We start from the raw sequence: 13289 nt of genomic DNA on the forward strand, positions 1-13289 counted from the left end.
GCAAATGGAACTACCCAAGAAGTATTTCTACTCTCCAGTTCCCCTTCACAGTTCCCTGAATGCTCTCAGCTGCCGTGGGTCTGCGGCTGGCCGTGGAACAGGAAAGAGGGCTACGTGGAATCCGTAATCACCAAAAGTACCAGAATAAAGCAGTTTCAAAGCAAAAGATAAAGCAGACTTACTGGAAACAAAGTTATCCGTGCTCTCTGCAAAAAAGACAAAGAGATTATTAACAAGCGTCATAAAAACCAGAGGAGAAGCACTTTATCTTCCTTGTAGGTACAACCTCTCCCACTCACCACGAGTGCCCCTTTACTCCAGCAACTGAAAACTAAAATCCTTGACACACCACCCCTCCCCCAGGCCACACTACCCCTTCCTGGAGGTGGTCTTCCAAGTAGAGAAGGAATGCGAGATAAAGCTCCTGGTTCCCAGGGAGGTGGTCCAGCCCCCCTCGGGTCTACGAGATGGAAAATTCCATCTAGACACAACGTCTCACCCACAGTCCTCTGCCCTTCAGGTACCCCGAGCGCTGGGGATGTCGGTGGTAGCCCAAAGCAAGAAGAGATGCTGCAGGGTGGGTTTCCCTGGACTCTGGTGAAAATGCCAGCTGTGATCCCAAGACAGAATTCCTCAAATTGATATAGACAGTTTATTCTAGCGGTCCCTGAGATGTTCCTGGGAATCCCTTTATGAACCTGCCCATCCCCCAGATGAAAATGTGCTATTGGATCTTCGCCTCTAGAAATGGCTCAGCGAACAGTGGAAGTGCAGCATTATCGGACACTAATTATAAGCCAGGGGCTGGACTCGGTGCTTTATGTAATGCATCACTCCATCCTTACAACCATCTGAGGAGGTGGAGCGCATTAGCCCTGCTCAACTGAAATAGAAACAGGCTTCTAGAGATTAAGAGACTAACTGAATCTCGATGAGGGATTATTAGACTGAGGTGGATTCGAATCCAAGCCTGGGCTCTTAGCCACTCCAGCAGAGATTCCCCAATTCTAGCGTGCAATGGAATCATCTAGAGGGTGCCGGCACTACCACTCTCCAGTAAGAGGAATGAGGGCTCCTCGGAGAAATGCGTAACTTAAGGCTTGGGGCAGAGAAAGTACAAGATGTGCCCGGAACACCGTGTGGTACTAGAAAGTAGGAGTGTGCTCCGGATTAGCGGGAGCATGGGAAAGAGCACGGGAGCCTCCAATGACCAAATGTGGGACAATTTAAGCAAAAAATGAAGACAGCCATGGATTGTTACAGGCTGAATTGTACCTGCCCCAAATTTGTATGGTGGAGCCCTGATCTCCAGCACGTCTGCAGAGGACTGCACTGGGAGACGGGCTCTTTTTTTTTTTTTTTTTAAGATTTTATTTATTTATTTGACAGACAGGATCACAAGCAGGCAGAGAGGCAGGCAGAGAGAGAGAGTGGAGGAAGCAGGCTCCCTGCAGAGCAGAGAGCCCGATGCAGGACTCGATCCCAGGACCCTGAGATCATGACCTGTGCCAAAGGCAGAGGTTAACCCACTGAGCCACCCGGGCACCCTGGGAGATGGGCTCTTTAAAGAGGTAATTCAGTTAAAAGAAACTGATTAGGGTGGACGCTAATCCAATATGGCCAGTGTCCTTGCAAGAGGAAGCGATCAGGACAAACTACAGAAGACCACGTGCGGACACAAAAAGAAGACGACCATCTGCGAGCCAGAGGCAGAGCCCTCAGAAGGAGCCAACCCTGCTGACACCCTGATCAGACTTCTCACCTCCAGGGCTGTGAGAAAAACACGGGTGGCTTGTTTAAGCTGCCGAGGCTGTGGTCCGCTCTTACACGGCCCCGGGAACCTGCACGGATTCTAAGTCATAGCACAAAATGAACATCCCCGAGTCCGTACCAATGCAAATAAGCAACTGAATGGACACACAGGGGAAGAAGAGATGCTCTTCCTCATAGTAGCATTCCCCTCAACACACGTAGAAAGAATGATGGAAGGAAGAAAGTCACCACGGGCAAATAGCACGGTTATAAACGACTTTGGGCGAGAACCATCAAGGAAGGCTAAGATTAAAGTGTGAAAGCATGAGAAGACACAAGACGTTCACAAAGTTTCCAAACATTATACTCATTAGGTACAAAGGGGGAAAAAAATCACCTTGAGGTGGAGAACCCTGGCAGATACCATGTCCTTCCAGTGACAGAATTAACTGATGTCACTAGAGGTGTGGACAGCACGTGCCCCCCACGGTGATGTCCTGAGCGAGCATGGCATCACTTCTGTGCTTTTCATGCCAAAATTGCGTAACCAGCATTAACTGGGAGGCAGCAGTTGACAAACCCAAAGTGGGGAGACGTCTACAATGTAACTAGTGAGTATCCTTCAAAAGGGTCCAGCTTGGGTGCCGGGGGGGGGGGGAGCTCAGCCAGATGAGCGTCTGACTCTTGATTTCAGCTCAGGTTGTGATCTCAGGGTCGTGGGGTCAAGCCCCACACTGGGCTCCACATTCAGCGGGGAGTCTGCTTGGGGTTCTCTCTCTCTCCCTCTGCCCCTCACTCTCATGACCTCTCTCTCTCTCAAATAAATCAATCTTAAAAGAAAAAAAAATGTCCAGCTCATGAATGACAATGACAGACTGAGGGACTGTCCCAGACTGAAAGAAAATAAGGTGACAGAGCATCTAAGCATGGTGTATTGTCCTGAACTGGGTCAACTGAAGAAAGGACAGCAGTGGATGAGAGTCAGGTCCATAAACTCGGTAACAGTGTGAGTGTTAATAGCCTGCTTTTGTACATTGGACTGTGCTTAGGTAGGATGATACTCTTTGGGGAAGCTGGGTGAAAGGTATAAGGAAGTTCTTTGTACCATTTTATTACTTTTCGGGGATACTTTTTTTTTTTAAGATCATTAATTTATTTGAGAGAGAGAACAGAGGGAGAGAGGGAGCACAAGCATGGAGCAGGGGCAGAGGGAAAGTGAGAAGCAGGCTCCCGGCTGAGCCCAGGACCCGGGGGTCATGAACCAAGCCAACGGGCACCCCTAGGAGGTACATCTTAAACTAGTTCAAAATAGTGAGTTACAAAAAATAATCCTAAAATTTGTTTTCAATAAACATGCATTATCAGGCTTCATCCCAGAATTTCTGAGTCAGGAGGTCTGGGGAAGGTCTTGGGAATTTACATTTCTACCCAAGTTTTCAGGTGCTGCTGATGCTGCTGATCCCTTTGAGAATTCCCTGCATTATGTTACATCTACTGTGGCCACGAGCCTACCACACTCTGAAAAATAAGAACAAGACATTCATTCATTCATTCATCCATCCATTCATCCATCCGTCCATCCGTCCATCTGTCCATCTATCCATCCATCCATCCATCCATCCATCCATCCATCCCGTGGTCTTCAGGCTCTGAGCTAAGTCCTCACAGTCACCGTAATTATGGCTCTACTAAACAGGCACCAGCAAATATTCTTCTCTAACCACCTGTGGGGCAAGTGCTGCTTTCTGTGAAGGAGTCTAGGGAAAGCCCTGTTTATAGTAGGTGCACGGTTAACGGCTGGCTTCTCTGCTGCCCATTTTGTGTCGCCTGGGGAAGGCCAACAGAGCCTTCTCCAAAGTCCTGAGCCCACCCTTCATGCCACCCCCCTCTTGTAAGCTGCAGGTACCAAAGGCCTGATGGGTGGGGAGGATGGAGGGAGGGGGCCCGAGCATTGGCTTCAGAGCCTAGGGAAAGACAGGGTCAGATCAAAGACAGTGCCAGATCAATTCACAGTTAATGCTAATTTGTCTATTTCTCATAAGGCTCCTGTTTATTTGAGAATATTCTCACATCGGGCAAATGTTTTGGCTGAGTCTGTGAACCCTGTAATCTCCCAGTCAGTCCACGGTGCTTAGCTCCCTTGCTGGAGCCTGGGAACACGCATCCATCCAGGAAACACATGAACCCAGGAGACTTCCTGGTCCCCTCTAACCAGTGGGGGAACTCAGAATTTTGCACTGGAAGAGGGTGGTACCCAGGAATGATCCTCACTTCCTACCCACCAGCAGCTGAGGAAGACAACTAGAACCACGGGCCAAGGTGCTGTCTGAATAGGAACGGGGGTGGGCATGAATCCCCGCTACCCCAGTCCCAGACGGCACTTCTTCCAATCCCAACACTCATCAAAAAGGGCCTCGTGGGAAAAGCCAGCGGGGTCCACAGAAGGGAGAAGCAAGGCAGTAGCTTGTGTCCAAAGAGGTGGACAGAGATGTGCTGTTGGGAGCAGATGCCCTGGGTTTAGGTGTGAGAAGGCAGTGGGGAGGCAGAGCCAAGGCCCATGCTCACACCGCCCATCCTGCACAGACACCCCATCTCCCCTCCACTGCCGCAGCTGCCGGTGGCTCAAACTGGGAAGAGAAATCCCTCCTTTCCCCCCAACCTAGCAGCCTGGGATCACAGTCTATCTCCACAAGTTCCTTAGGGCAAGGAAACCAGCCTTGACCGAAGCAGAGGGCGCCGGGGCACTGATTTCTCCATTGTTTGTACCCAGCGTCGTGAAGGAATTCTGCTTTCTGCCGTTGTAAAAACCCCCATGAAAAACTGGACTTCTGGCCAAGTAAAAAATGAGAATGTAGGAGTTACGGCAGCTCACTTATTCCTAAATGTTTTGTCAAGTAGTCTCAGGTATTTTTTGCACACACACACACACACACACACACACACACACACCCCTTGGCATCTAAGGAACACTCTTGCCCGGCCTTCTAGCTCTCACCTCCCACCCTGCCTTAGACTTAGACTCTCCAGGTCCTCCCTTCCTGACACGTGAATCCCTGATCCCTGGTGGCTCCCCCACTCTTAGGCCCAGATCCCCTCCGGCAGCCCCGCTAAGTTCCTGGAACACCGAAGAGGATTTATCTCCACCGACCTCCCTAACCGATCCTTGCGGAAACCTCCTTCACCAAGGCTGGATGCCATGTCGAAGGTTTTAGCCCTTCTCTGGAAATGGAGGAGGAAATCCAACATTCCTACAGCATGTGTAATTTTAAAAAAACAAACAACAACAACAACAACAACAACTTTTCCGGAACATTTTCACTTTAACGTCCTCCTCTGAGAAAATCTTTACTGATGGAAGCCTCTGCATTTCCAGATTGTTCCATTAAATCTATTCATTCCAACCAAATCTCTCCCATGGGTCTCAGGACCATGGAGAATCAGAAAAGGAGACCGTTACCTTCAGATCTGGTTCTGCCCCCAAAACAGACCCCCTGTCAGTCGCCCTTGGGTGTGCTTTTTAGAAAATAGAAACAAACAGTCCCTCTGTGTTTACTCTGTGCCAAGCACTGTCGTAAGCATTTCCGGTGGATGAATCCACTGTGCGTCAACCAACCTTCACCATGGCCTTTGAGGTAGAAGCAGGCGCTGAGGAATTTGCCTGAGATGACAAAGCTGATGAGTGATTTAGAGAGACTCTGAACCCTGGCGGGTTGGATGGCTCCCTGCCCCTATAGACGACACTTCCCAGATCCTACCTGTTAGAACCAACAAGCTTGACCAGAGAACGCTGCTCCTAGAACGCCTACGTTCACTGTATCCCTCTGTCCCAAGAATCCTGGCAATAGCTGACAGCTGGTCCATCTTTCCTCTGTCTCAACACAGACAGAAACCCTCAGCATACTTCGCTTGGTCCTCATGGCAGCTGAGGGAGAAGCTTTTGTTCTTGCTCCCATTCCACAGACGGAAAAGTAGAGGCAGAGTAGAGATCGCCTTTCACTGCATGCCAGTCGCATACCATGCGCCAACCCCGTCCTGGGAGCGGAGGCCACCTGTCTGGTCGGGTCACAGACGGGATGTGCACCTCCATCTGCCTGATTTCAGAACCCTCACCCTTAACCTCTCCGCTCTGCTTGCCTCGGAGTGAGAGAGGAGTCGCTGTGATCAATACGATGTCGCCACACGCTCGGGGCCGAAGACAGGAGCGGGACCCGCAGACCGCCTTACACCCAGAGCTCGGCAGGGATGAGGTTTACTGCCCGCTCCTCCAGATAATTTACTCTCCTGAACATTTAGACGTTTTGTCATTTGACACAACTGGCCCATCTTATCCCTGCCATGGCCTTTTCATCATCCACTGATTCTTCTAGGTTCATAAAACAAGCAAACCCTCACACACGGCGGCCCCGGCAGGGTCTGAGGAAGATGCCTTATGGTGGGCTGTTTCCCTCTGAGCTCCCCTGACTCCCCCCTGCCTTCCACCTCCTGGGGCCAGAGCTCACCAAACAGCAAGACAGCTGATTGTTCAAACACCCCGGGGTCTCGGATGCAGCAGGGCCGGGTGGGGCTGGAGAGTCTGAGTTCTAACACGTGCCCAGGGGCTGGTGATGCTCCTGGTCCAGGGACCCCACTTTAAGAACCTGAGAAGGCGGCAAGGGGCTGCTATGTCTCTTGGGGACAAAAAGGGTGTCGGTATGGCTGGGAGAATGCGGAGAACTGCTCTGGGGACAGCCCCATGGGGAGCGGCCCGGAGTGGCTCACCCTCCCTCCAGAGCCTTCCAGGGCTCTCCACGCTCTCCAGACCCCCCGAGCTCCCCTTTGGAAACAAGCATTGCTTTAGGGAACCTCTCTGGCCCTTCGCACCGGCAAGGCCTCGCCTGTGTGGCCCGGCAGTGCCCAGTATCTCCGTCCACACCACCCGGAGGGCGGGGACTCTTCCAGCTCCCGGGGCAGAGATGGGCGTGGCCGGCAGTGCCACTGGGCATGCTGGGGATGATGCTGGGGATGATGCTGGAAGTGCTGGACCAAACGGGACCGCCAGGGTCTTAAACACCAGCACGTTCGGGACCCTCTCCTGAGCGACAGCGCTGCACCACCCTGGGCCTCAGCCACAAGAATCTGGCTTCCCATGCATCTTTACATTTCCGAGCTTCGAGCCGGAATTTCCCTGCACTGAGATAAATGAGGCCACTGGAGTGGAGCTGCTACCCCGTATGTGTGGGCTGAGAAGTCCCCTTCACATAAGCAGATGAGGCACCGGGCTGGCTCTTGCTGGCACCCTTGTGTGTGCATGTGTGCGCATGTGTGTGCACGTGTGTGTGCACATGTGTGTGCGCGCCTACAGGGGATCGGTCTTCTCACTCCCCTTCATCTCGCTAGAACCCCTGAGTCTGGAGACTGAAGGTCATCCAGCCTGTTCCCAGAGAAATCAGCAAGGTCATCAGTTTGCTCAGTTTCATTGACAGAAACCCATCAGCTGCTGGACCTATCGAGAAGCTACAACCGCGTCCATGGAATTCTTCCGGGCTTTTCTTCTCTTGCAACTCAGGAAGGTACTGGAGAGACTGTAGCTCAGTCACCCACCCACCCACCCTCCCCACCCTCAAAGAGTCACACAAACAAATTTCTTTCATTCCTTCAGTTACCAGCCCTGGCTCCCTGGATGTAGCAAGCTCAAGGCTGGAGGTCTACCCCCTTGCCAAGCCTTGCTACCAACTAGCAAGCAGAAGGAGGTTCAGTTCACAGGTCTATTAAATGTGGGGTTGAACTAGAGAGACCCCAAAGCCCCTGCAATGGAAGGTCATCGAACCATGGTTATGTGTCAAAGCCTGCACGCCTTGTAGACCAGAAATCATGAGTCAAAGGAACAGTGTCATTGTGCCCATTTTACAGATGCAGGAAATGGAGGCACAGACAAGCAAACTATCATGCCTGGAGTTCCGCAGCAAATAAAGGACTGGGTCAAGATTGTCTCTGTCTTTCTTGTCTAATTCCCAGGCCCTTCTTCTACCGGAACAGGGCATGTCCGTGTGCGCACAACTGTGCATTTCTGAGAGGACCTGACAGCCCTGGAAAAACGGGCTTTATCTGGTTTACACGAAATGCTGGCGGGAGCAGACTTTGGTTCAGCAGAGATAACCGCGTCCTGGGGGATGCCGTGCCCACCCCGACCCCTCCCGGGAGGCACCGACATACTGCGGGGTCCTCACCTGGGAAGGGCTCTTTGAGGAAGTGGCCGTTGATGGTCTGGTTGGCCGTGCCCAGCGGGTTTTTGGCGACGAGGGTGTAGTTGCCGTTGTTGTAGTGCGTGGGCTTGTTGAAGAGCAGGCAGCCCTCGGACACCTCGCCCTCCTGGTAGTACTCCACGTGCGCGATCTTGGACTCCCGCAGCGGCTGCCCATTGTGCAGCCAGTGCAGCGTGGGCGGCGGGTTGCCCCGCACCACGAACTCGATGCAGTGCTCCAGGCGCAGCTCCGGCTCCTCCAGGCTCACCACGCGTGGGGGGTCTGCGGGGGACGGGCCCGCTGACTCCCAGCGCGCAGAGACCCCCGCGCCCCAGAGCAGCCCCCCAACACGAGGACGGGGATCCCTGTTCTCCACCCCCATCCAGCTCAGAGAGGACCCAGGGGATCAGGGGTACCCGCACCACCTTCCCAAAAGTGGGGAAGAGAGGACTGTCTTCCCCCACGCTTCCCGGGTCCACCACCACCGGCCCCGTGACCCTCTAGGAGCGAAGAGAAGGCAGACGGGGGCTGACATGGGGGTATCCTGAGGGACGGGGATGCCCTTTCTGGGGTTACCGGCCAAGAACTGCCTTGTTCAGTCCTGCCCCCCTAGCACACCGGCCCCCGCCTCCTGCATGACCGTCCCCAGGGGACACAGCCCCCCTCCCAGAGGGCAGCCACTCACAGTGCACGGTGAGGGCCACACTGGCGTTGCTCATGCCCACCACATTCTCCGCGATGCATGTCAGGGTGAAGCCATTGTCCTCGCTTGTCACATTGACCAGGGTCAGGTTGATGGCATGTACATTGGTCCAGTTCAGATTTGTCTAAAACCCCAATGGAAAAAAAAAAATTAGTTTCTACAAGGCAGCTCCCCATTCACCTTCCAAACACCTGCGGGAATCAAAAAGAAAGCTGTGTAGGAAGCGAGGGAGGCCTTTCCTCCTGCCGTGCACACTGACCAACCTCCAGGCTCTCTACGCTCAAGAGCTCAGGAAACCCTCACATTTACCCTAGGGGGTGAGCAGTGGCATTACACCCACTTTACAGATGAGAAAACTAAGGTACAGAGAAGTTTATTAGCATGCTGAAGCTCGGGTTGGCCAGAAAAGGTTGGAGCTGGACGAGAACCAAGTACGTGCAGACTTTCCCTCTTCTTCCTTCTCCTCACATCTCTGGCTTCTCTTCACGATGGAGCTCACTGGGACAAAGAGGTCAAGGCTCCCCAGCCTCCCGATGGGGCCGGAGCCTAGGGCGCCTACCTGGTGGGTGTTGATGGACTGCAGGCCCGTGACTATCCAGTCTACGTCAGGCAAAGGGGACCCAGAGCCATTGCACGTGATGACAGCGTTGTCGCCCTCTCGAACGGTCAGGTTCACGTGGCTCACACTGATCTCAGGAAGGTCTAAGAGGCAGGACAGGACGAGTGAAAAGATAAGCCAAAACTTTTTCCCTGGGGTCGATGGTGGCCCTTCTCAACACAACCTGCTTGATCAAGCTCTTGGAAGGCCTTGGGGACAGCACCTCCCTGCCAGCAGAACTTAAGCCCAGCTGGGCTCTCCCACAGGCCAGGCAGAGGGTGGGGGTGGAGAGGTGCTCAAAAATGTAGTTCCAGCAACCCGCTCTCCAGCTTTGGTCTGCTTCCAACTCCCATGAGGAGTCTGCTAGAAATTCAGATTGCCGAGGCCCATTCTGAGACATCCTGTGATCTCGTTAAGTCTGCAGGGCCTGGGCATCTGCTTTTCTAAAACTTGCTTAGATGCTCCTGATACGGAAGGTCCAGAGCCCATGCTTTAAGACAGACTCCTTCAGATCTGGTTGACAAGTATCTCATAGAAAGAAAGGACACTGGTCCATTGAGAAGGGGCATGGTGCACCCCTGTCTTCACTCCAGGCTCATGGAGGGACAGGGATGACCAAGGAGGTCAACAGTAAGCCAGATCTGCACCCAGTGCAGTTCAAGGCTGACTGTGGGGGGCTGAGGGCAGGGGCCAGAAGGCCCTGGCTCTGCAGGCTCCCTCGAGGGTGTGGGCCCTTTGCCTGGAGCCCGCTAGGGCCCAGGCCACTCACTCACCGCACTGGCTGATGTTCATGCGGAACAGGGGCAGCTGGGAGCCGTCGGCACTGATGCAGTAGAGGTGCTGGCTGTTGAGCTTGGCCTCCCCCTGCTCCTGCCACAGCTGCATCCAGCGGATGTCACAGCTGCAGTTGAAGAAGTTCTGCTCCAGTCTCCTGCGGGCAAGGAAACAGGGGAAGGGACCTCCTGAACCAAAGACGGCCCAGCTCCCCCCGCCCCCCAGGGCTGGAGGGATGCCCCGACCTGCTCTTCAGGGACTAGAGAGAGGAGGGGTTTAACAAGGTTTTGAAAGAGATGAAAAATACTTCTAAGTCCATGAATTCCTTTCGTTTTTGCAGTCATTTGGGAAAAAAAAAAAAAAAAAAAGAATCCGCTCCACTTAACACACCTGCCAACGAGACCCTTTTAAATACATCAGCTTGGGATATCGCTCTTCTCAAAGCCCTCCAGTGGCTTCCCATGTCATTGAACATCAAGGTCAAAGGCCTACAGGCTCTGCAGTGCTCTCCATCACCTCTCTGACCTCATCTCCTACCTCTTACCCTCTTCCTTTTCTTCAGCCACATTGACCTTGCTGTCTGTCAAGTTCACTAGCACGACCAGCCTGGTGCTGCCTCAGGGCCTTTGCACGTGTTGTGCCTTCTGCCTGCAGAGTTGGTATGCATAACATGCCTGCTACATTGGCTATCTCACTTCATTAAAGAACCATATGGCCTCTCCAAACACTGCTCTAAGTAAACTGCCAACAACCCCTGCCTTAGTGCAGCCCACTCCCCGCCCTCCAGTATTTCCTTCCTTCTAGTATTTGTCACTGTCCAGCATCACTTTAAAAATTTGTTTATTATCTGTCTCCCCAAATAAAAATTAAGCTCCACTGAGCTCAGAGAAATTGCCTGTTTGGTTCATCCATATCTCCAGCATCTACAACTGAGCCTGAGACATGAATGCCTATTGAATGAATAGAAGGAGGGAAAGGAGGGAGGGAAGGAAGATGGAAAGGGTTACTCTCCCTGGGGAGCAGGTGGTTCGCGATTTCCAAGATCAGCTCAAAGCCCATCCCGGGCCCAGCTTTATTCTCCATAAATTCAACAAATTCCTTACGAAGCACCTGTTCTGTGTCTGGCTGTGAGCGGAGCACTGCTGATACAGAGGTGAATGAGACAGCCTGGGAGCATGGAGAAGAAGTGCATCTGATGGGGAATGTGTCAAGTTCAAGGTCTTCCTTCTCCACCTACTTTCCTTGTGACTGAGAGCAAGTCCCTGCCCCTCTAAATGGGGCTATCCCATTAGGGCGACAATGAATGGTGTTCATTGATGTAAAGCACCCAGTAAGTCTAAAGGTCTGCCTCAGTAGGAAGAACGTGATTCTCTTGCTGGATCTGTAAGGAGGCGAGTGTGTTGGTGCCCAGAAGGAGGGGCACTAAGACCCGGGATATTCTGGACAAGGGGTGGAATTCCAAAGTAGTTAGGCATGCATCAGAAGTCATCAGCTTTCAGGGAAAAGTGAGGTCCTGGAAGAGGAATCCGTGTGTCCCAGCCAGTGGGATACCACAGGCAGAAGGTGCCAACACCTTTGCACGAAAGCCTTTCAGTCTAAAGGTACGCTGGCTTTTCCCAGCACTCTTTCAGGAAAGGAGAAGGGACCTAGCGTTCATGGAGCATCTGCTTCCCACAGCCACCCTGGAAGACAGCCAGCACTGTCCCTGTCCAGAGGGGGGACCCCCGCTCGCATTGGGAGGGGTTGAGTCTCATGCTCCAAGTCCCTGGGCTGGGGTGGGACCAAGCAAGGCTGTAAGCCTCACCCTGCTGGACTCCAGACCCCACACGCCCCCACCCCGTCTACCCTGTGAAAGGCACCTCTGGCTGAGAACAGAGATGCAGAGGAGTCAGCATGACCCCCCGGCTCTGCGGCTCCTGGGCAGAGAGCAGGGGAAGAGTTCACGGCCACGCTGGAGGCTGAGATGGGAAAACAGGAAAGGAAAGCTGCGCCAGGGCACAGAGTTCACGTCAAGGAGCACTGGGAAATGCAGCTGGAAGGGAGAGTGGAAACCAGATGGTGCGGGACCTTCACGGCCACATCAAACATCAGCAAGCCGGGGATTCATCCAGGGGGCGGCGGGAGCCAGGGAGGCCCTCGGAGCTCACGACGATGTGAGCAAAGCAGGTCTGCGAGAAGAGTAATCCGACAGTACGGCGCAGGACGTGCGCGCCTTTCTCAGAGCGCCCAGGCGAAGGGATGAAGGGGGACAAAATCCTTGACTCACACGCCTTGACGAGACCCGGTGCCGGGCACAGGGCTACAGGCACCCAGATGGGGCATCTGCCTTCACTGATGCACTGGTATGTGCCGGCCGGCAGGCTCAGAGTCACTCTTCTCGGGCTTTTGGTCTCAGAACTCCTCTTTACTCTTAAAAATTCCTGGGGGCCTCCAAGAGCATCTGCGTGTGTAGATGACACTATGCCTCTTCACCATTTTGGAAGGGAAGTCGAAAATTTTAAAACACAACGCCGCGTTAGCACAAACCGCCGTTCGTCACCAGAGCAGTGACGTTATCACAGGCCAAGTGACCCCAGAGGTCACTTGGCCTGTGATAACGTCGCTGCGGGTCACACCTTCTGGAGCACCAGAATGAAAAGGACAAGTAATGTCTCAGATTCTACCCTGTGGTCTCCCTGATAGGGTCTTGGGGGCCCCACGGAACCCTAGGCCCCCACTTGAGAACTGCTGCCACGTTAATAAGGGTCTCGAGTAGACTGGTAAAAGCGTGGGAGAGGGAAGGGAAGATGGAACAGACACAGTAAAGAAGACAAGGTGGTATTTGGTGCTTTGCTGGAGGTGGAAGGAAAGAACGGAGGATGACACCAAGGCTTTAAGCTCCAGGAGACAGGAAATCAATGGAGGAGAGAGGCATTTTTAGCTGAAAACAGGAGAGAAGGAACCAATGAAAAGGAAGAAGGTCGGTGTATGAGGTGTCAGGGTGAGGTCCTAGAGAAGGAAGGTGAAGCATGAGGCCAGGAGCCTTGGAGGTCCTGCCCCAGTGGGGAGGCAAGATGGCGCCGGGGTGGAGCCAACAGGTAGAGGGAAGAGGACGGGGAGGCAGGAGGAAGTAAGAGCTAAGGAAAAAAAAAAAATGGAATGACGTTTGTGCTGCACCTACCATCTACCCAGCACCATGGGGATTGCCCTCCACACACCAGCCCCATGAGCCCTCCCCTCAGGGAGGAATCAGGGGAGGCAG

General features: G+C 53.3%; 1 protein-coding gene across 1 annotated transcript in view; it reads right to left on the minus strand.

The window, feature by feature from the left end:
- The window catches only part of LOC122893040 (NT-3 growth factor receptor-like), a 271355-nt gene that overhangs the window by 142820 nt on the left and 115246 nt on the right, over positions 1-13289 (minus strand). Inside the window, exons 6-10 of the mRNA XM_044229813.1 lie at positions 10048-10205; positions 9236-9378; positions 8659-8800; positions 7959-8255; positions 183-206 (exon numbers count right to left, since the gene is read on the minus strand). Of these exons, the coding sequence (XP_044085748.1) occupies positions 183-206; positions 7959-8255; positions 8659-8800; positions 9236-9378; positions 10048-10205 (764 nt within the window). The remainder of the gene's footprint in view (positions 1-182; positions 207-7958; positions 8256-8658; positions 8801-9235; positions 9379-10047; positions 10206-13289) is intronic.

Source organism: Neovison vison, chromosome 13, assembly GCF_020171115.1.
Source record: "Neovison vison isolate M4711 chromosome 13, ASM_NN_V1, whole genome shotgun sequence".
Taxonomy (NCBI): domain Eukaryota; kingdom Metazoa; phylum Chordata; class Mammalia; order Carnivora; family Mustelidae; genus Neogale; species Neogale vison.